General features: G+C 55.0%; 2 protein-coding genes and 1 non-coding gene across 7 annotated transcripts; 1 reads left to right on the forward strand and 2 right to left on the reverse strand.

Annotated features, from left to right (window-relative positions):
* Nucleotides 1–2832: 2832 nt before the first annotated feature.
* Nucleotides 2833–13208, reverse strand: PLEKHG2 (pleckstrin homology and RhoGEF domain containing G2). Of its 5 annotated transcripts, none has more exons than XM_070398804.1 (19): nt 13182–13208; nt 11814–11943; nt 10746–11017; nt 10569–10669; nt 9459–9525; nt 9299–9345; nt 8959–9109; nt 8282–8419; nt 7897–8097; nt 7409–7501; nt 7234–7320; nt 6846–6879; nt 6654–6755; nt 6485–6532; nt 6367–6405; nt 6186–6202; nt 5850–6026; nt 4824–5742; nt 2833–4740 (listed from the first exon to the last, which is right to left on the reverse strand). In XM_070398804.1, the coding sequence occupies exons 2-19, from the start codon at nt 11920–11922 to the stop codon at nt 3176–3178; spliced, it is 4167 nt and encodes a 1388-aa protein (XP_070254905.1). In that variant the 5' UTR covers nt 11923–11943; nt 13182–13208; the 3' UTR covers nt 2833–3175. The 5 variants fall into 5 exon arrangements, with proteins under 5 accessions (XP_070254905.1, XP_070254906.1, XP_070254907.1 ...); XM_070398805.1 differs by lacking the exon at nt 13182–13208 and adding an exon at nt 12601–13167; XM_070398806.1 differs by lacking the exon at nt 13182–13208 and having other exon boundaries at nt 10746–11014; nt 11814–12269.
* Nucleotides 13209–13725: 517 nt separating this feature from the next.
* TRNAI-UAU (transfer RNA isoleucine (anticodon UAU)) lies at nt 13726–13819 on the forward strand. The gene is made up of 2 exons: nt 13726–13763; nt 13784–13819. It is a non-coding gene; the product is annotated as a tRNA-Ile (tRNA).
* A 4380-nt stretch (nt 13820–18199) lies between these two features.
* ZFP36 (ZFP36 ring finger protein) lies at nt 18200–20686 on the reverse strand. Its single transcript, XM_070399057.1, has 2 exons — nt 20609–20686; nt 18200–19831 (listed from the first exon to the last, which is right to left on the reverse strand). Exons 1-2 carry the CDS (start codon nt 20630–20632, stop codon nt 18893–18895), a joined length of 963 nt encoding a protein of 320 aa, XP_070255158.1. The 5' UTR covers nt 20633–20686; the 3' UTR covers nt 18200–18892.
* Between the last annotated feature and the right edge of the window lie 2165 nt (nt 20687–22851).

The raw sequence follows: 22851 nt of genomic DNA on the forward strand, positions 1-22851 counted from the left end.
TGCATGCCTTGAGTGGAATCGATCTGGGGGCCCTTCAGTCCACAGGGCAACGCTCTATCCACTGAGCAATCCAGCTAGCCTCCACCTTTCCCTTTTAAAAAAAAGAATATATTTGTATTCATTTCAGAGAGGAAGGGGGAGAGATAGTAACATCAATGATGAGAGAATTGTGGATCAGCTGCCTCCTGCACACCCCACTCTGGGGATCACAGACATGTGCCCGGACTGGGAATTGAATCGTGACCTCCTGATTCATAGGTTGATGCTCAACCACACACCAGCCAAACCTCTGCTCTTCCCAGTTTGAGCCTGATTTTGCAGAAGATCTAAAAGCGGCTTACAACAGGCAAACTATATTCCTGAGGCTTCAGAGCTGGCCTATGAAGCAAATATAATTGGGCAGGCAGGAGGAATGGAATTTAGGGGCAGGGAGCAGGAGGGACTAAGGCAAGCCTGGTGCCCATAGTTTTCCCACAGGATCCAGAGATACCCCCCTCACTCCACCTCGTTGAGGCTCCTGGCTGTCTCCCAGAGGCACAGCTGGGATGCATCTGGAGGAGCTGAAGGCACTTGCCTCTTTCCCTGCGCCAGGCCTTAGAGTAGACAGCCTTTTCTCCCTCCCTGACGCCTCCTCAAATACCGGGAATTCCGGCGCTGCTGGGAGCCCAAGTCAGGCTGTGAACTTTCCTTCAGCTGGGAATGTGCAGCTGGGGGTGGCTGGGAATGTGCAACTGGGGCTGAGAGGAGGGCCAGCCTCTGTCCTGACCTTGGGGAGGCTGCAGCGGAGCAGGCCCAGGCCCTGGTGTAGGGCATGGTTACTGCCCAACTGAATAGAAGCCAGCAGCTCACATTTATTAAGCCAGGCCTTGTCCTGGCTTCCTTATCACCTAGGACCCTTGGAGTACTGGGCTGTCTCAAGTTGGGGGTGGGGGTGGGGAAAGTGCTCCTTATTGTGCCCCCAGTGGCAAAAACAGTATCTGGCACAGGACAGGTACTCGAGTATGGGCTCTGTTGGGCTGCAGGAAATGGAGTCCCAGCTCTGCCCCCTTTCCTGTGTGACTGGGCAAGTTCCTTATCCAATCTTTCTTATTATCCTCATCTCTAAAGTGGGGATTAAAGTCCTCACTTGCCTTTTAGGGCTGTTGTGAGGACTCACAGTGATTGAGTTCATATGAAGTGACTAATGCCCATGGTATGCCATTAGGATTCGATAAATCTCAGCCTTTTTTGCTGTTGTTAGTTGATTGCTGAAACTTCAGATTCCTAGGCTCCCGTCCTGGAGGTTGTGATTCTATAGTCTGGGACTAGATCCTGGGACATCTGTGATTTGAACAATGTGCTGTGAGTCAGAGGCTCAAACACACTTGGGAATTGAAGATAACTTCACTGAATCTTTTTTGTTGTTGTTAATCCTCACCTGAGGTTATTTTTTCCATTTTTACAAAGAGTGGAAGGGAGGGAAAGGAGGAGGGGAGAAGAGAAACATCAATGAATTGGTTGTCTCCCTTATGCACCCCAACTGGGGCCAGAGATCCAGGGATCGAAACTGCAATCCAGTTATGTGCCCTTGACCAGGAATCGAACCTGTGATCCTTCAGTGGACAGGCTGATACTCTTACCAGTGGATCACAATGGCCAGGGCTCCTTCACTGAATCTTTACAGTGACCCTACAAGACCCCTCCAAGATGGGGTACTGTTGTCCCCATTATACATGAGAAAACCCACGCTCAGAGAGAGATTACATTGACTCTAGTGCCTCAGAAAATTCCAACAAAGGTTAAATAAGCTGTGCAAAAGCACAAGAGGGTAAATGTTTAATTAAAAAAGCTAATGTTACCAAAGAAATTGATTAGGTTATGCTTCTCACAGGGCATGCTGCAGCTAGGAGGGCATAAAGGATCCTTTGGCCCTGGACAGGTAGCTCAGTTGGTTAGAACATTGTCTCCATAGGCCACGGTTGCAGGTTCGATCCCCAGCAGGGCACATACAAGAATCAACCAATTAATGCATAAATAAGTGGAACAATAAATTGATGTCTCACTCTCTCTTCCCCTTCCTCTCTAAAATCAATAATTAAAAAAAAATCTTTTTGGAAAATGCCTTTGTCTCTATAACCTGAATTTTTTTGGGGTGAGGGGGCACACTAAGGCTCTGTAGAGGTCTCAAACTAGAGAAGGGGGAAAAGGGGTCTGATTATGTGTGGGTGAGCACAAGAACCAGAATAGTCATGAAGGTGGGAGTGTTTGCCAGGATTGGACAGATGGGGGACAAATTTTCTCAGAATCTCAAACCTGATCCAATTTGGTGTTAGCATGGAACTGTCTTTGAAGTTCTGTAGTACCAAGACAGCAGAATCCAATGAAGGATGGATAGTGGTCAAGATGGTTGAGGAGATGGTTATGTGAATAAGATGTATGGCTGAACAGATAGAGATGAAAATACGGAGAGTTACATGGATGAATGGAGAGGGTTGCGTGGAAAAGAGGAACAGGTGCGATGACAGATGGATCAATGGATTAATGGAAGAATGAACGCTAGATGGGTGGGTAGGATGATGGATGAATAGAGATGGTTGAATAAGTCAAGGCATATGGGTGGGATGATGGATTGAAAGATGGGTGAAATAGATGGACAGACAGCTGCATGGAGAGGTGTAAAGGTGGCCGAGCAGATGAGATAAGTGGATGATGGGACACACGGACTGGATAAACTGCTAAGGGAATGAATTTGTACTTGGAACAAAGCTTCTTAGCTTTTCTGGATGGGCATAAAGCAGTTCAGAAACCCTGTGAAATCACACACCAAATTTAAATGGGTCCAGGTTCCAGTAATTCTTAAAAGAGTTTGAGATTTCCCAAATTTTCAGAACCACTGAATTGTACTGTGACAGACTTTCCCACTCATCGTCTTCTGTTATCCCCCACTATCTCCAGAACTGGAAATGAGACATACTGTCACAATATTAATTAACAAAATATTAATGAAACCCCCATCCCCATCCCTGCTGAGTTAATCAAGGTAAGTAATAAGGACCACTTGCCAAAGCAGACCTAGAAGTTGGAAAGCCGCAGCAATTTTAGACTTGTCTTCAGTGTCTGGACTTCTGGGTGAAGTTCTGAGAGTCTGTGGCATTTGGTTGAAGTCCTTGCTTTTTAAGAAGCCTGATATCCTGGCTCACATGTGGAAAGGGGCATCAGGAGCCCCCTGGGCTCTGCGAAAGCCCGCAGATTCCTGGGTGGAAGCTAATAGAGCAGGGTGGTTCAACCTGACCTGGGCCTTGGCTGGCCGTAGCCGCCCGCCACCCCCGACATGGATGTTGACTGTGGTGGCATAGCTGAGCCTCCTGGCTGGAGGTGGTGGGGGCTGGGGCTGGGGCGGCGGTGAAGGTGCCCGTGATGTGGGGGCAGAAGAGGACCAGGAACCCCGGAAAGCCTGGGGGGCCTCTCCCCCAGGCCCCTGCCTCCGAGCTAGGCTCTGGCTGATGTATGAGGCTGCCAGGTATCTTGAGAGAGCAGCTGCGTTGGGACCCAGGAGCTGACGGGTTGCGGGTGAGGGACTGTGGGGTGGAGTCAAGTCTGAAGACTCTGACCTGGCAACGGGAGAGACAGGGTGGCCTTCTGGTTTTGACAAAGCCACAGTGGTCTGAACTGGGGTGGATGACAGGCCCTGAATGTCCCATGAGCTTCCTTGCTCAGGCAGAGGAGTGGCAGCTGTAAAATGGATGTCTGTGAGGCTCTTCTGCTCCAACAAAGGTGTAGGTTTTGGGCCCTGAAGGTCTGTGAGGCTTTGCTCCTGGAGCAAAGGTACAGCAGTGGCAGCCTGGATATCGGGCAGGTCTCCCTGCTTGGGCAAAGGTGCGAATGCTTGGACCCGTATGTCCATGAGGCCTTGTGGCTGGGGCACGGCTATGGCAGCTGGAGCCTGAATGTCTGGGAGATCCTGGGGCAAAGACAATGGAGCATTGGCTGGGATCTGATGGTCTAGGTGGCTTCCATATACAGGCAAAGGTGAGGTATCCAGAACCTGAATGTCTGGGAGGTCAGGTTCCAAGGGCAGTGGGGTGTTGGCGGGGATCTGATGGTCCAGGCTGCTTCCATGCAGAAGCAAAGGGTCAACGGCTTGGCTGCAGGCAGTGGCTGGGGACCGAACAGCCCTGAAACCTCCCTGCTTAGTTAATGGGGTGCTGGCTGGACTTGGGCAGTCTCGGCGGTCTTCTTGCTTGGGCATAGGAGAGGTGGCTAAACCTGTGACACGAGAACAACTTCCCTGCTTCAGCAAAGCTGGGGTGGTTGGAACTTGGATGTCCATCTGACATTCTTGCTGAGGGAAAAAGGTGGTAGCCGGAAGCTGTATATCCCTGTGGCCTCTATGCGCAGGCAAAGGAGTGGTCGTTGAAATTTGCATTTCCGGGTGGCCTTCTTGATCAGGTAGAGATGTAATAGCTGGGACCTGGACATCTGGGCCTTCCTGCTTGGGAAAAGGTGTGGTGGCTGGAATCTGGACGTTCCAGAGGCCTTGCTCAGGCAAAGTGGTAGCATCTGGAATCCGGATGCCCCTATGGTCTTGCTCAGGCAAACTGGAAACATCTAGACCCTGGCCACCCAGGCTGCCTCCCTGCTTAGACAGGGGTGCAGCAGCTTGAACCTGGGCAGCAGGGCCCAGGGGGACAGATTCCTGGGCCAAAGTCAGCGGGAAGGCCAGTTCACATACCAACACGTGTCCAAATGCAGGCAGGGGCCCTGTATCCAAAGAAAGGAAGACTGAGTCAGGTATTGGCATTCCAGCATGGGCTACCTCTGCCAACCACATACCCGGACCTCACCTGGCTCGGCCTGCTCATGGGGCAGGCAGGGGGACAGTTGGAGTTGGGCCAGAGCCCATGGCCTGCGGCGGGGAGCATTGGCCGATGCCCGAGTCTCAGCCCGCTGCATCTGCTGGATCCGCTCACTGTAAAGCCGGGCCAACTCTCGCACTCGGGATGCGGCCCGCTCTGTATTGGGGGCTCCAGCCTTTCCACTCCCACTCCCTCCTGGCAGATCTGAATCTTCCAGAATCAGCAGCGGTTCTGGGAAACCTGGCCGGGCCAAATGCCCCTGCTCCAGAGCCTGCCAGGCACTCCGGATTTCTGAGCAAGAGCGGAATCCCAGCTCATCCTGATCTTGGGTACCATCCTGGGGCTGGAAATCTGGAAATGATACCCCATCCTCCTCCTCCCTTGCCTGCCCTGCCCTGCCGTCTGAGGAGGGCTCTCCCAGTTTCCCGGCACGGTCTCCAGAGAACAGTTCTCTCCTGGTGGCTAGAGCCTCATCTGGCTCCTGCAGAGGGCCATGCAGCCAAGAGTCACAGGGAAGGGTGGGAGGGCTGGAAAGACCAGGAATGTCGGGGACACTAGGTATGACAGGAAGGCAGGGCATTTCAAAAACACTGGAAATGTCAGAGAGACTGGGAAGGCAGGGCATTGGAGGAATTTCAGAAAGGCTAGACATTTCAGGGAGGGTGGACACGGCAGGATTTTTGGTAAGGCCAGGAATGTCGGGAACTTCAGCTGCACCGGAGCCTTCGAGTCCCTCTAAGACATGGAGTGGGGAAGGGCCCCGTTCGTCCATATCCAGCTCTTCGTCCTCCTCTTCTGAAGAGTCCCGGCTGGGCAGGGCTGGGAATGTGAGACTTTCACCATCACGGGGCACTTGGGAGTCTCCAGGGAACTTGGGAATGTCGTGGGGAGGTGGCTGTAGTGGGCACTGGGGAAGAGACCAACAGTATCAAGGTGCTTTGGCTGCTCCGGTGCCCGGTCTGTGCCTGCCCAAGCGAGAGCCCCAAGGACACGGTGATGGGATGCCCAGCTCACCCCTGCATCTCGGAGGCCTCTTTGGTTCAGCAGTTCCAGGATTTCTTCAGTGATTGAGGTCCCAGAGGGGTCCAGCGTGGGGGGTCCAGTGTCTTCCAAGTCCTCAGCAGGTCCAGAAGCTGGACCCGATGGCTGAGGCTCTAAAGGGGGGTAGAGCTCCCCCTCACTGCCAGCATGCTATGAGGAAGGAAAGAATGGAGGGCAAGCACCCAGAGCTGTCAGCACCCTTCTTCCCAGTCCCCTTCTTATTCAAACCCAGGAGTTGATAACTCAAGCTCCCTCCTCCATCAGATTCTTGTTCTTGGTCCCCAGACTCCATCCCAAGAGATTTCTTACCTTGAGTCTAGGCTTAGCTGGGAAAGAAGAAATGAGAAAAAAAGTGAGATGTAGGAATAAGTTTACTCCTTATAATTGATGAGTTGCACTATCACCCCTCCCCCGTAAACACTGGGCATCCCACGGGAAGAGACAGACAGACAGACAGGGCTGGACCTGGCTGGGCTAGGCAGGGACTTACCATTCTGTGGAAACATGACATAAGGGTCCTTCACTGGCTCTGGGGAGAGGACACACTGATGTCAAGGGCCCAGCTCCCACCCCGATCCCTAGTTAACCTTTCAGTGGAATCAACTCACCAGACTGTCTACGGCCATGGCGGGCAGTGGAGGGGCCTGGAGACGGAGCTGTGGGAGAGGCAGATTAGAACCTCGTTATGAGCCCAACCCCAGGCTTCTAGGAGAGGAAGGGCTAGGGGTACGTACATTCCTGAGTCCTGGGGGAGAAGGGAGCGGAACTCTTCTTTACCTGTGTTCCTTCGTCCAGGGGTGAAACTTCTAGCATCTCGAGGTCGGGGAGACCCAAGTAGGGGGATCACAGGCTCTGGGCTAGGCTTACTTTTAGGAGCACCTGTGGGGAGAGATTTGGGGCTAAGAATCTACTCTTTCTTGGAAGTAATCCCTCTACTTCCATACCTACCAACCCAAGGCCCCAACTCACAGTGCAGGCTGTTTTCAAGAAGAACTTGTTTTGCCTGAAAGACACAAGGATGAGGGTTGAGGAGCCGGTCTCTTGAGCACCTGAGTCATAGTCCCATTAGTGAGTACTGCTACATGACAGGCACATTACATGACTGATGACAATTATTCCTCACCACAACCCTATGAGGTTGGTGCTATTATTCTTCCTGGTGAGGAAACTGAGGTCAGAGAGGTTGATCAAAGTCACCAAGCCGGGACAGTGGAGCTGAAATTCAAACCCAGGCAGCCTATCTGCAATTTAACCGCCACGTTTTAAGAGAGTCCCCTGCACTCAGTGTCCTCCAGAACTACTGGGGGGCCAGAGTCTCTGGCACTCTGACAGCCCCCATCTGTGGCAGGAGCTGTACCTTGGCTGGGATAGAGGCAGGGTGGTTCTCAAAGAAGAGACGCTGGAGACAGTGAATCCACAGTCTCTTCTCTTCTTGGTTCTTGGCCTGGCGGTAGGTGGGGGTGGAGTGGGAAGTCAGGTGCGAGGTCTATGAGCTGGAGGGAACCCTGCCCACCCAGCCCCATTCTCCTCACCTGAAGCAGGTGCCTGTGCTTGGGAATGGTCAAATCGGCCACCTTGAACCCTAGAGGGTCACGAGGACTCTCGCTCACACTCAGGTTGCAGCACTGAATAGGCGAGCAGAGAGGGTGGCAGGCTCAGAGCCCTTGGATTCAACAATGTGGCCCTTGCATTTGGGTTCCTACCCCCTAGAAATATGTGCCCTGTATGGTTGTATGGGGTCCCCCTTCCCGTTGATCCTCTCTTCCAGGCTGGGCTCTGCTCTCCCTCACCAGCCCTCCCTACCCTCATCTGAATCAAGACGTGCTTCCCCCGTGGACACTTTTCTGATGAGCACATCCAGGTCCTCCCCCTCTGCGTTCCGCCGGCCTCACCATCCTTATTACACCCTCAGACTCAAGAAAACGGGGCCCTGGTTGTCCCTCCTTCCAGACCCTGCCCCTGGCCACCCCTTTAGAGATACAGGTATCAGTACATAGAATACAGTGTGCAGGTAACTCACAAAGATGTGGCCCTTGTAGATGTATTCCGGCCCCCGGCGTTTGGCCACGAGCAGCATCCGTGAGAATAGAAAGAGCAGCCGCTCACCCCCTCGAAGTCGGGGGCCACCCCCTCCGCCACCTCGGAATGAGCCTTCCAGCACCAGCTCCCCGAAAGCACTGAGCTCCGGGCCGGTCCAGCCGCCCAGCTGCCGCTGCACTTCCTGCCAGGACCCCACCAGGTACACGGGACACAGAAACATCACGGGAGGCACACACATCCCAGCACGGGGGCTAACAAGGGGCCGGGCTGTCTGAGCCCACCTTCTGAGGCCGCTTGTGACGCACTGACCATCCCCACGAAGGCCCTCATGGCCACTCCGCCCATCCAGCCCACCCTGGAGTCACCTGGAGGCGCGCAGCGTGCTCCTGCTTGCGCTTCATGTCGTTAATGTACCAGGCAACTGCTGTCATGGACACGATGGCCTCCTCTACCATCTCGCGGCCCCCGGTGCCCGGGCCCTCAACCCAGTGCTTGCCCAGCTCCTGCCAGGCAGTCACCGGACACCCGGGGAGGGGAACAGTAACAGAGAAAGAGAAAGAATGATAATAATAGAGACAGAGAGACATATAAAGGTAGGGGCAGAGATGGAGATCCAGAGGCAAAGAGAGATAAACAGGAAGAGACAGAAAGTCCAATCAGCTGATGCCAGTCCCCACTGCCAACACCCTACCCCAAGCACTGGCACAGTCTGTAGGGACCAAATGCCTCTCCAGACCTTCCCCAGTTCGTCTCTCTAGATCAGAGGTCCTCAAACTACGGCCCGCGGGCCACATACAAATACAAATATTGTATTTGTTTCCATTTTGTTTTTTTACTTCAAAATAAGATATGTGCAGTGTGCATAGGAATTTGTTCATAGTTTTTTTTTTTTAAACTATAGTCCGGCCCTCCAACGGTCTGAGGGACAGTGAACTGGCCCCCTGTTTAAAAAGTTTGAGGACCCCTGCTCTAGATGCACCACTGGGTGGTCCATTGGCAGGACCTGACCCCCCCAAGCAGACCCTCAAGGACCACAGCAAACCTGCAGCAACAGGTGGTACTTGAGGATGCGCTGAACAGGTTTCAGGAGGAAGCTCTGCAGGGGCAGTGAGTGGTGGAGCTGGGCCTGGCGCTCCTGCAGCCACAGGGCTGCTGGTGGAGACAGCGACAGCTCCCGGAGCAGGGCTAGGGAGCTGGGGGCACAGAACAGGTCAAGGGAGGGCATCTCTGGTGGGCAGGGGTGGGAGGGTTGGGGGCAGGCAGGGGTCAAGGGCAGGCTAGGGAGAGTTCAGTTACTGTCACAGTTTGGCAGGGGTAGATGGGTTGAGTGGAGGGAGGTTGGCTGGCACAACAGCTCCTGGGCACAACCTGGGACCCCTCACCTTGGGTAGTTCATGCAGTACAACGTGTAGATGTCAAAATCTTCACTCTGCGGGTGACAGGGGAATTAGCACCTCAGACTGCCCATGACCCCCCTAGCACAGGCTTGCTCCTCACTTACCCAGGCACCAGTCCAGATTGAGCCCTGGCACCCCGACTCACCCTCTGCACGAAGCACTCTGCAATGCCCACTGCACTGCTGCTGCCCTCCAGGTCCTCCAGGAGCTGGCTGTGGGGAGAGGGAAGGGTGAGAGACCACCCTGCCCCCAGGCCCTCCCAAGGGAGAACTCCAAGAGGCTTGGTGGGGGCTTGGTGCTGCCAGTATCTCTCTAGGGCAGTGGTTCTCAACCTGTGGGTTGCGACCCCTTTGGCGGTTGAACGACCCTTTCACAGGGGTACCTAAGACCATCCTGCATATCAGATATTTACATTACGATTCATAACAGTAGCAACATTATAGTTATGAAGTAGCAACGAAAATAATTTTATGGTTGTGGGTCACAACATGAGGAAGTGTATTTAAAGGGCCAGAAGGTTGAGAACCACTGCTCTAGGGGCTGTCATGTCCAGAGGAAGAGCCCTCTGATTCCTACATGGAACATCACAACCTGCTCAGACTTCCTTGGACTGAATCACATTCCTCAGCCTGAAATCTTGTCACAGCTGGCTGGAGCCTGGGTGTCTCATGTCATGACCCAGGGACAACAGTGTCATAACATTCAGAGCTGTGATAATCTTAAGATTCCATTGTGATTCTGAGATCTTGTCATGACTCTCAGACCCCCTGCAATAATGTTATGATCTCAGCCCTGGCCGAATATTTCAGTTGGTTAGAGCATTTGGTTTGATTCCCGGTCGGGGCACATACAAGAAGCAACCAATGAATGCATAAATAAGTGGAACAACAAATAGGTATTTCTCTCTCTCTCTCTCTCTCTCTCTCAATTTAAAAAATAATAACTGCATGATCTCTCTTCACTGGGGACCAATCATCCTGGTTTGTCCGGGACTGAGGGGTTCCCAGGACACAAATGCTCGCACTGTCATGATCTCCAGGCTCCATCTGGGCCTTAGATATATTGTTCTCCCAAGTCTGACACATTGCTAAAATCCATCCAGATGCCTGGACCCGTCCCCTTATTTGGACTTGGACCTCATCCGGATCCTCAGGCTCCATCCCCTCCTCCACGATCTGGGTCCTCCCGCCCCATCAAGATCCCTGCCCAATGTTTCGACATCTAGCCCCACTCTCCTGGCCCATCAGCCCCTGACCTGCTGAACTCGTAGATGTCCTCGATGTTTGCAAACAGCGTGCCCACCTGCTCCGTGCTCAGCCCCAGGACCCCGCCATCCAGCAGGGGGCCCAGGTAGTCCTGTGGGGAGGACTGGGGTTACTGGGGCAAAGGGCTGGGCTGGGACCCACTGGCCTCAGGCGCCCTCCTGCCTCACCTCCACGATGCTGCGGAGGTCCCGGACATAGGCCCGCTCCGTCTCCACGATCTCACGGGCCACACGCTCCAGCCTTGAGGGTTTCACCAAACCAGGGGTCCCCACAGGCGACAGATGCAGGCGGATGGGGGGCCCTGGAAGGGGCTCCGGTCTGGAGGCTAAGCAGGCAGGGGTGGGCCCTGGGGCCAGGTCCCCCTCAGAGCCCACTGTGCTCAAGGATGTGGAGCTCCCAGAACCTCGAAGGGAGGCCATGGCGGGGGTTGCGGAGGCTGCTGGGGGTGTGGAACAGGAGGTTAGGGTGTCTCCCCAACTGAGTGAGTGCTCTCAGCCCTCATACTCACACACATTTAGTCAGTGTCTTTCCCAAGGCTCCCTTCTCCTCTTTCTGCTGTGCTGCCTTCATCCATTCCTGTCCTCTCGCATCAGGGTCCTCTCTGGGCTGCTGGCCTCCACTTCTCTAATCCACCTCCATGTATCAGCCTGGGATGTCTATCAATTTGCTGTCTGACCCAGTCACTCTCATGAGTACAACCCCTTCTTGCCCTCAGGATAAAGTCCAAACTCCTCAGGTCCAAAGGACCCTATGCACGGTGGCCATGAGACCATTCCAGTCTGCTCTCTCGCCACAGCCACGCCACTTCTCACACTCCAGATTCGTCGCACGCAGCTTCCCCTTACCTCTGGGCCTTTGTACACACTGCTCCCTCCGCATGGAATAAATACTCTGCCTTGCCTTTCCCAGCTCGTTCCTCCCAATCTTCCTATTCTGTTTAGATGTTGCCTCCTCTGACTTCCCAAAGACTAGGTTCCCACAGCCCTGTGGCTCCCACCCCCCCCCATGCTGGCTGTGATCACTCTGTCCTGAGATACCCACTCCGGACTGTCACTGTCTAGGGACAAGTCCATCTTCCCCACCAGACTTGGAGCTCTGTGCGGGCAGGACTGGGGCTATTTTGGTCACCCTGTGTTGCCAGCATTGCCCAACATTGGGCCAGCCAGAGGGCTGCACCGTGTCTGGAATAAAGGAATGAATGCCCAGCAGGCTCTGCCCCTCCCTTGCATGCTCACCTGTCTGAGTCTCACACACAGTTGCACAGTCACACACTTCACCTCTGTGGCGGGGGCTAAGGCGAGGGCTGGGTTTGGACAGGCTCAGTCCACGGGCTCCCTCTGGCATGGCTGCGTGGCTCAGCGGCTTCTGCAGAAAGACCCCCTTCTTTGATACCAAGACGTCATAGGCCTCCAATTGCCCACACTCACAGTTTGGGGGCTGAGAATTAGGAGTGTGGTCTAAATCCAAGGAGGGGCCCCAGGGAGTAGTAACTCATGGGGCAGACAGAGGCAAAAGGATAGAAAGAGGGGGGCAAGGAGAGATAACATAGAGAAAAAGATGGGAAGGCAAAGACAAAGAAGAGTGAAGATAGCAAAAGAGTCGCTGAAGCTAGGAGTCTGGTCTGTCTGGGGCCTGAGGCTCAGGGATCCTGGGAACGGCTGGGCTCTGGCTGCAGCCGAGGGCGAGGGGCAGGGCTGGGAAAAGCCGTGGGCGGGAGGCCGCGGGATCCCAGGGGAGGGCGGAGAGGGCCGAGGGACCGGATGCCAGGGTCCAGCAGACGGCTCCCTCCCCCACCGAGAGCGGCGAGCTGGGGCGCAGGCCCTGAGGCCTGGATCCCCCCCGCCCCTCCGGCCAGTCACTCCGCGATCTGCTCTCTGAACCCTCCGCCTTCCCACACCCCACCAGCCCCCAACTCCCGCCGGCGCCTCCGCTCGCGCCCCGCCGGCACGCCCCCTCATTGTTTAGCTGCGGAGGCGCCGCCCCCTCCCCCAGCCCGTCGGGGCCTCTTGCCTTCCCTCTCACCTCCCGGGCAGTCTCCGGCCCCGAACCGAGGCAGCCCAGCTCCTATCTGACCCCTAGCATGGTCCCTGGGGAGGCGCGGAGCCGACTCCTGGGTCCCTGGATCTCTCTGCAAGTCAGGGGTGTAAACTTCGGGCTCTCAGGCTCCGGGAGCCAGAATCCGAGGTCTCTTGGAAAATGGGCTGCCGAGTCCGAATTTCTTGGTCCTCTAAATGGAGGATGCTGGGAGCCTGACTCTTGAGTCTCAGATGGGGATGCTAGGGACCCAAATTCCTGAGACTTCTAGATAGGGCGGTGGATGGCACGGATTCCTGCGTTCCCCCAACTCTAGTAGCAGGAATTACACCTCATCCAGGCTGGAGTGCGGCGAGTCCCAAACTCCTGGGTGCCCTTGAAGTAGTGGGCACAAGTGGTTGGGGCGCTAGCAGTCCATAACCCAAGTTCTTCCAACCCCGGGAGTCTTGGGCTCAGGTTTCTGGGAACCCCGGGAGCTCGCCCTCCAGGGTCGCGGGGGCTGATGTCCCGGGCTCTCGGCTCCTTCAGGGAGGAGGCGCTGGGCACCTGGGTATCTCGAGTCCTCTAACCTGCACGCGGAGCCTGTGCTGCGGAGTCTCTCTAGACCCGGTGCAGTGACTAGGGTCGCCCGAGCTCGCGGCTCTGGAGCCTAAGAGGTCCAGGATGGGCGGCACGGGTCTCAAGCAGCAGCGGTGGCAGCGCCACTTCTGCAGTGGGAGACCCCGTCCCAGCTGTGGGCCTGGGGACGGTCGCCTTGGGCTTCCCCTCCCCCTAGCCGCCTGGGCTCACATCCTGTTCCCGCCCGCGGGGGTGGGGGTGTGGGGGGAAGGGGCCGGCTTCCGGCCGGCCAGCCGGGGGTTAAAACACCTTCTCTTTAGGTTCTGAATATTCATAAGAAGGCTACATTCCTTCCACATTCCAAACGCCTCGCGGACTTTTCCTTTTTTCAGCAAGGGCCTTCCTGGCGTGAGAATCAGGAGCTGGTCACACCCTTTCTCCTATTGACCAACCAAAAATATTATATTTGCATATACAATGCGAAACATAACTGTCCAGGGAGGTCATGTGGCCGAGAATAACTGAAGGACCCCACGGCGAAAGGGTGCGGCCGGGGCTCCAGTGGCGCAATCGGTTAGCGCGCGGTACTTATAAGACAGTGCAAAGCGGAGCGATGCCGAGGTTGTGAGTTCGATCCTCACCTGGAGCAGTTTTGATTTTTTTTTTTCCTCCTCAGCTTTTATAAATCTTAAACATTGTATAAATCTGTATCACTTAGAGGAATGAACATTTCGATTTTCGGGCTGGAAAGACTCCAGGGATTCTGGTGATCATCGGTTAAAGAGTGTTCTGCAGCATGGGGAGGTGCCGTTTTTATTGGCCACTAGAGGGTGGTATCGCCTTTTAGATGCCTGCACATTTCATAGGATCTGCAGATCTCAGTTAAGGCTTGTGTTAAGTATCAGGCTGTGGGTCCTCTACTGGTATATGGCGCAACTGCCTCTTGCCCCGAGTTTCTGTCTTGGATTTTTTTCCAGTTTCACTTAGATATAATTACCATATAACATTGTACTGTATTAGTCCAAGGTCTACAACATAATTATGTGTAAAATGTGAAATGATTATTATAAGTTTAGTTAACATCATTTTTTTTTCTTGTGTGTCTTGAAGTTTTAACTCTTTTCCTCTCCCCATTTCTGAATCGATTTTTTTTTCAACAAATACCGAACATCCACTATGTGGCCAACTCCTATTATGGGTTTAGACATGAGTGATACTGCATGGAACAAGGCAAAGTCCCTGTCCCTGAGGACTTGACATTCTAGTGGGGAAGGCAGATTCCTATAAACATAGGAACTAAATACGTTTCTTATGTTAGGTGGTGATAAATGTCACAGAAAAAGTTGAGCAAGATAAGGAGGATGGTGGAATGGGAGGTGGGGTGTGGGTTACAGTAAGAGTAGTCAGGGACCTCTCACGGAGGAGGCATTTGAGCAGAGACCTGAAAGTTGGGAGTGAGCATAGGGATACCTGGAGGAGTATTCCAGGCGGAGGATACAGACAGCACAAAGGCCCTGTGGCTGAAGCATTCAGATATGCTACTTATTGGTGGAGCAGTTAAGAAGCCAGTGTGGCTGTAGCAAGACTGACCAAAGATAGAATCAGTCCATGGAAGTTGATTAAGAACTTTGAACTTTGCCCTGACCGGGTTGGCTCAGTGGATAGAGTGTCGGCCTGTGGACTGAAGGGTCCCAGGTTCAATTCCAGTCAAGGGCATGTACCTTGGTTGCGGGGACATCCCCAGTGGGAGGTGTGCAGGAGGCAGCTGATTGATGTTTCTGACTCTCTGTCCCTCTCCCTTCCTCTCTGTAAAAAATCAATAAAATATATTTAAAAAAAAACTTAGAACTTTGCCTTTTATGTGATCTGACTCAGGTTGTCTAGTAGGGGCAGTGGGGCAGAAGGAGAGGCTAAGGGCAGAGGTCTGAGGCAGGAAACTAGGAAGTGGCTGAAGTGACAGTTCAGGTGGGAGATGATGCTGGATAGAACCAGGGTGAGGAACAGAGTAAGAGCCAGGAGGATGGATTATAGATTTAGGTGAATCAAAGAGGATTGCTGTTGGACTAGGATGTACGTTTCAGAAGGGAGTCAAGGGGATGACAGGTGTTTGGCACTGGTAGTTGGTGGTAGGTACCTTTTTTTTTTAATCCTCACCTGAGTAGTGAGGATATTTTTTCCATTGATTTTTAGAGCAAGTGGGGGGAGGAGGGGAGAAAGGAGAGAAACATTGATTTGACACACCAATTGGCCAGCTCCCACATGCACCCCCAACGGGGTCTGGGATCAGACCTGCAACCCAGGTACTTGCCCTTGACTGAACCTATGCTGGATCGTCCAGTGCGCAGGCCGACACTCTAACCACTGAGCATACCAGCCAGGGATAGGTGCCATTTTTTAAAATTTCTTTTTTGAGAAGGGGCAGAACAGAGATATGTTTCTTATTCTTTCAGTGTCTGTAAATGTCTTTGCAAACCCTGCTCTTCCTGTCTGCCTCCCCTATGTCTTTAGGTTCCTGGGTTTCTATCTCCCCCCCCCCTTTTTTTAAAAAAATATATTTTATTGATTTTTTACAGAGAGGAAGGGAGAGGGATAGAGAGTTAGGAACATCGATGAGAGAGAAACATCGATCAGCTGCCTCCTGCACACCTCCTACTGGGGATGTGCCCGCAACCCAGGTACATGCCCTTGACCAGAATCAAACCTGGGACCTTTCAGTCCGCAGGCCAACGCTCTATCCACTGAGCCAAACCGGTTTCGGCTAAAACATTTTTTTTTAATTGATTTTTTTTTTTTAGAGAGAGTGGGGAGAGAGAGAAAAATACTTATGTGAGAGAAACATCGACCAGTTGCCTCCTATGTGTAACCCGACCGGGGATGCTCAACCAACTGAACCACACCGGCTAGGGCAACACTTAAAAAATTTTTTTTAAAAAAATTGATTTCAAAGAGGAAGGGAGAGGGAGAGAGAGGGAGAGAACCCTTTTTTTAACGTATGGGGGCCAGAGCCCTTTCCCACAACAGTGTCCGGGAAGAGATCAAAGGTCAGAGCCTGTCTATGGGGAAGGGGAGGGGGCCAAGGGGGGGAGGGGAGGGGAGGGGCCAAGGAGGGGAGGGGAGGGGAGGGGAGGGGCTGGAGGAGAGGAGAACACTACCGGGCGGGGGGAGGAGGGATGAGGAGGAAGGAGGGAAGGGGAAGGGTTGGGGAGGGAGTGGGGAGGGACAGAGTGGAGAGGGTAGGGGGAAAGGAGAGAGGAACTTGAAGGAAACAAAGGAGGGGGCAAGGGACAAGGGCTTGGAGCGGGAAGGAAAAGATACTTTAAAAGGGGAAAGGAGGGGAGAGAGGAGAGCTGAGAGGGTGAGGGAAGCGGAACTGGTCGGTAAGGAGGGGAGGGACTGAGAGGGAGGAGAGAAGGGGTGAGGGTGGGGAGAGGAGAGCAGAGGGAAGTGGGGGGCGGGGAGGGGAGAGGAAAAAGGGGGGAGGAAGGGGTCCAGAGGGAGGGGCCCCGGCGGAAGGGGGGGCGTGGCCCCTGACGCGGAGCGTCTTCCGGGCTCCGGCCGCGGGGTGGGTCCCGCCGCCTCTTGCCTTGTATGGTCCGAGGTGCCGCGGGCCGCGCACGTGACCCCGCGCCAGGCGGGCGCTTCGCAGCCGGAGCCCCAACTTCTCAGCCCCGGGCAGCCGGGCGGCGCCCCGGAGCTCGAGGGTCCCGGCAAGCCGGAAGCTACAGCTCCGCCGTTTGTGTAAGCGCCGGGGCGCCAGGCCTAGACTTCTAGCTGTGAGGTTCCAAAATGTGTCCGCGTAAGAAACGTCCAAACCTGGAAGAATTTTAAAAAAATATTTTTTATTACTGATAGTGTTACAGGTATCTCCCTTCCACCCTCCTGTCGCCCCTCCCAGGCCCTCCCTGCCCCGTCCCCAGGGCTTCACCCTACGGCCCGGTCCAGGGCTGTGCTTGGAAGTATATAAATCTCCGGTTTATCTCTTCTCCTCCCCCAACCCCGCCCGGTCTGTCAGGCTGGTCCGTGCCCCCAGGCTCCGGGTCTTATTTTGTTGATCAATTGAATTGACTCAATTCACTTTGTTCTTTAGATTCCACAAATAAGTGGGATCATGTGATATTTGGCTTCCTCAGTTTGGCTTATTTCACTTAACTTGTAAGAATTCTTATGAGTTTATTTGAGTCAAACTGACGACAATTGCTGGGAAGGAAAATCTCACTGAGAAAATGCTCCAGAAAACAGCAGATTTGCATCTTAGACATTACAATCAAAGGAGGGGTAGGTGGGTGGGAGCGGCCGGGAGAGGTCATTGGGGGAAAAGGAGACAGATGTCATACTTTAAACAATAAGGAACTTAAAAAAAAAAAAAAAGGAGGCCCTAGCCAGTGTGGCTCAGTGGACAGAGCGCAGGCCTCTCCAGATTTCAGACCATCCTATGTGGTTTCGTTGGGTCTCTGAGTTTGTAAGGTTTGCATGCAGGCCTCCCCTGAGCTGTGGCCCCTTGTCATCCACAGCTGTGATTCCAGGGCCCTGAGATTTAACGCTGCCTCCCACGAGATGGCGAGATTCCGAGTCCCCCAGCCCCTTAGGTCCTGGAAAGCTGGGTGACGGACCCCCAGACGTCAGTGCCCCCCGCCCCGCCCGCCCCCGCCGGCTCTCCGGCACATTCCGTTCTCCCAGCGCAGCCCCGCCCCGCCCTCCCTACTCCTCCAGCCCGGACGGAAACACCCCATCTCCACCCGCCCCGGGCTGAGAGGCCGGTCGAAGAGCTGGACCAGACGGGAGCGCCAGCGTCCCCCACGCCCTGGGAACTGGCTCTCCCGGTTTCTATCTGGTGACCTCACCTGGCCCCGCCCTCTCAGGTGAACTGCTGGTCCAGGTGACATCACTTCCTGCCAGGTATGAGGGGAGGGCAGTTCTGCTCAGGAAAGGTTTGGAGCAACTATGGATGGATTCTCCCGGATTCAAAACAGGGCCACACCATCCTCCCCACTCCTCACTGCCTCTAGACCGGAGAAAAGCCAGGACTGGATTTTACACACAGATGACTTTTATTTAAAAATTCCAAAAAACACAAAAATAAACTTTAACAATATATATTACTTAATATATTATAGCATACTTATAATAATAATTATTCCATCATTTCCAACATTACAAAAGAGGAAGAAAAATATAAGGGTAGCAGACGACCCAATATATATAAATACTATAAAATCTATTAGAATAAATAAAGTCGTCATAAATAAAGGGCCCAATGGCTGGGGAGAGGGGATTGGCAATGACTTTGGCTACTTGCTTTCGGAGGGAAATTTGAGCACCAGGATTGACCCTCAAGGGGAAGGCTCCAGTCACCGCCAGTCACACCAGAACCTCAGGGGTCTAGGAAAAATCGGGAGGGGCAGTAGGGGCCTATTATTCACAGCATTTGGGAAGGGGAGCGGTGGTGTGGAGAGGGTTCACTGCTACCCTCAAATTTGCTACATATTTAAAAAAAAAGACTCCAGAATACACTCCTTCCTCCGACACCAGGAACACTGAGCTTGCCCACTGGGGACCTGCCCCAGAACAGGGTCAGGGGAGTAGGTTAATGCATTTGGAAGGCAGTGAGGCTACTTGATTGAGTTCCCCATATCCCCACAGCCCCAGGGCTTCTGTGGAGCCCATAGCACAAGAGAAATGGCCCCCCTTGAGATACAGCTGATCTGTACTGGGCAGGCACTTGTCACTCAGACACTGAGATTCGATTGAAGATGGGGAGTCGCCGAGGGGCTACAGGCTGGGGTGGTCCAAAAACTCCAGCCTCGAAGACGGGTGAGTCAGACCCTCCCAGGCTGCTGCCGCTGCTGGCATAATCATCGGGATCAGATCCCAGGGAATGTGCAGAGGGGCTCCGAGCCAGGCCACCTACAGGTCCCCAAACGCTGCTAGGGGTGGCCCTTCGGCAGGAGGGACAACAGGCTGGTGTGGGATCCCTTAGGGCCACAGGAGTCCCAGGGGCAGCAGAGAAGGCAGAGGGTGAAAGTGGAAGGTCCCCAGGTGGTGGTGGTGGGGAGCTGGAGGGCGAGAAGGAGCATGAGGACAAGGAAGGGCCTGCCAGGCCTGCTGGTGGCGGAGAGGATCTTCTGCCAGAGGGCAGGCCTGAGAAGCTGATGCTCTGTCGCAGCATATGGGGTTGGCCAGGGGAGGCCAGGTCTTCACTGGGGTTGTGGATGAAGTGGCAGCGTGAGCCGTAGGGGCAGCGGCCCTGGAGGTAGAACTTGTGGCAGAGTTCTGTCTTGTACTTGGGGTGGCGACTGGCTTGGCGCAACTCGCCCAGGCCATGGGCAAACTGGCACTTAGCCCCATAGCGGCAGCGCCCGCTCTCTGAGAAGGTTCGACATAGCTCAGTCTTGTATCTGGATGAGGTGGTGAGGGTGGAAGTAGGTGAGGGAGACAGCTCAGTGCCTGGGCGGGGAGCCAGGGGTGCGAAGCCTGGGGGTGGGGGCACCCAGCCACAGCTTCGACCCTCTACCAGGCTGGTAGAACGGCCAGGCAGGCGGGCAGCAACCCCAGCGGGACTGGAGTCTGATGAGCTGAGGCTCCAGAGTCCAGAGGCCCAGCCTGGGCTGGGCTCAGTATCTCCTTGGTTGGATGGCAGATCAGGGCTCAGCGACAGGAGGCTCTGTGGGAACAGGGATCTGTTATAACACCGAAAATGCAAGTGGCGCCCCTCCCCAGCTGCAGGGCACCTCAGAGCTTGCCAGTCCAGTTTGTGGGTTGCTGGCCTGAGCCCCACCCGCCCGCAGAAACCTATGGGTTAGAGATTGTGGGGATCCCAAATTGGAAGTTCTGAGTTTTTTCGGGACAGAAGCCCATCTCGAGGGGCCCAGGAATCCCGGCTCCCTGACTCAGGGCACACCACTGTCCACCAATTTTGAGCCTCTGGGTCTCTCGGGATTTGACCCCAGCGCTTCGGGTTCTCCAGTTTCACAACCGGCGGGGCGGCAAAGTTAACCCAGGAGTGCGATCTCTTCGGTTTTGGAATCCCAGAGTTCTCTTGGTTCATAAATCGCCCTTTTCACCCCAAGATTCCAGCCCCTGAAACGTCTCCGCGTAAAACCGCACCCTCAGCAACTACTGGGGGGAAGCCAGGTGTGGGGCCATTTCCGCCTCCAGACAGACCTAGTTTGAGAAAACTCCTCCAGCTTTCCATCTCCTAGGGACACCCTATCCAGGTTTGGGCCGAGACCCGAAAGTCGCAGGCTCCATTTTTCACCTCCAGGGAACCACACTGGGAAGGTTGGCAGGACCCCGGGCCCGAGCGGGCGGCGCTAAGGAGCTCCAGTTTGAGTAGAGAGCCACGGGTCCCGGCCGGAGTTGGCGATGCCACAGAGCCCTAGTTTGAGAAGGGAGTCCGTTGGGCACGGGGACCCCAAGGTGCCGGTCGGCGGGGACTCACCTCGTAGAGGGCGCTGAGATCCATGGCGACGCAGAGGGAGATCTGCGGGAAACGCGGGAGAACGTGCGAGCGCCGGGGCCAAGCTGCCGCTGGGTGGAGGAATGGGCGATTTTATAGAAACAGGGGCGGGGCCGACACTGGCGGGCGGGGCCAGGAGGGGCGCTTCCCGGACGCGCACCCCCCAGCGCAGCCCGCCCGGCCGGGACTGGTTCCCTTCCGCCCCGCCCCGCCCCCGGCCGGGACGCGCGGGACCTGGGCCCACCAGCGGCCGTGACCCTGCGAGGAGTGCGTGGGATGGGGGTGTCGGCCCCTTTTCAAGGCTGGAGACTGAGGCTCCGGGAAGGGAACTGGGACGGAGGTGGGGGCAGGGCTCCAGGGGAAATCGACGAGGGGAGAGGCCGAGGCAGTGGGCGTGCGCGTGGGAGAAAGACTGACGCCGGCGGCGTGGAGAAGCGCGGAGAGAGCCAGAGACCCAGAAATGGAGAGACGCAAAGAGAAACACACAGATACACAGCAGAGAGAGGGAGGGACACACACAGGGAGGTATACGAAGAGAAGGAAAAAACAGGGTAAGGAGAGGTGGGGACACAGGCAGAAAAGACGTGAAGAGACAGTCCCAGGGACAAATTCAGAGCGAAAAGCTAGAGGGGAAGTCAAATAAATAAAAAGAGGGAGGAAATAAGACAAATAACCCACAAGACAAAAATATGCAGGAGCAAAACAGAAGAGACCAAAGGCCTAGCAGAGAATTCTCTTGGGAGACCGACCCGCCTGCCTTGGTTTCGCCCTCAAACAGCCCAGATCCGCAGACCTCGGCCCTCCGCACCCTCACTCGCGAGGGGTGGGGACCCTGGTATCTGGCAAGACTGGAAAGGGCCTCCCTTCCCAATTCCAGAGCCGCTGTAGCCTCGCGTCCTCCCGCAGAGAGGGGCACTTCTGATGGCCTTCTCTGGGCTAGATGCCGTCATATGAAAGTGCTTTTAAGTTCGTTAACTCAAGGAGGGGTTATTGTGTTCATTTTACACACGAGGAAACCCAGGAATAGAGGTCAAGTTACTCTCCTTCTACTTAGTAAATGGCAGCAGCCTAATACCAGGGCATTAAGTCATGTTAAGATTTTGCTTTCTGGGAAAACCCAAGATTGGAAATCTCAATCTTTTATTATGGTGGAGGGTTACCCTGATTAAAAGCTGTTTTGAGATGGAAGAAATGGGTCATCCACAACTGATGGTCCTGGGACTTAGAGAGAGGCGTGCCTTGAGGGAATTCTAAACTTGCCGGGAACCTTTCCCACATTCTCAAGTGGTTTATTGTCAAAGGGTTGCCCTGCGCGAGAACTTCGTGATCTGGGAAGAAAACTCGTTTCTTAAGGGAGTCTTGGTGAGCTGGCTGCCCTGCGTGAAAATCGGGGGCAGAAATCATTGCCACGGAGTGGTTACAATGGTGCAAAGTTCACTAGTGCAGGCTGACTGCTGGCTTGTGTGGAGGTGGGAGATTCGGTCAAGCACGCCGACCTGCCTCGTCGGACAGAGTTCAGGGGAATCCCTGGTGCGGCGCCTTCTGGGGCGACAGACGGGCCTTCCCGGCCGGTCCCGTGAGCTGGGCCGCTTCGGGCGGCTCCGCACGGTTGCAGCCTCCCGTGACTCACTCGCAAGGGGCGGGGGGAGGGGGCTTCCTGGAAGCCGTGACGCCCGGTTCCTCTCTGTAACCAGGGCTTCAGTTCGCCTGTAAACAGAGGCTCGAGGACAACGGGAAAAGGTTGAAAGGGGAGGTGTCTGGCACCCGCCCCCGGGCCAGGCTCCAGACCCCTCGGCCGCTAATAGGACGAAGGCGCGGGAAGCCGGGGTGGGGGACACCCTGGGGTCTTCGGAGCGATCCTGGGGGAGGGATTCCAGTGTCGATTCCCAGGAGCCTGGGACCTTTCCTAGCCTGAGTCAGGCTGATCCCCTCCCCTCGTCCCTGTGCTGAGTCAACCACAACCTGGACGCTGGGACAGGGCAGCTCTCCTAGAGGCTGGAGGGGGCGGGGGCCTTGGCACCGGCAAGGACGGGCCACCTACCGCAACCGGCGGGCGGGCCCAGAAGCCCGGGCTCCGGCCACTCCTTGCCCAGATCTAGGGGTCCGGTGTCCCAGCCCCCTCCACTCTCAGACCCGGGACAGCCGGCCCCTAGCCCAGTCCTTCGTCAGACCCGAGTCCGAGCCCCCAGCCCCTTTCCTCGGACTTGGCAGCCCGGCTCCTATCC

The sequence above is a fragment of the Myotis yumanensis genome, unplaced genomic scaffold (genome assembly GCF_028538775.1).
Source record: "Myotis yumanensis isolate MYYU_CA2020_CCGP unplaced genomic scaffold, mMyoYum1.0.hap1 SCAF_18, whole genome shotgun sequence".
Lineage (NCBI taxonomy): Eukaryota > Metazoa > Chordata > Mammalia > Chiroptera > Vespertilionidae > Myotis > Myotis yumanensis.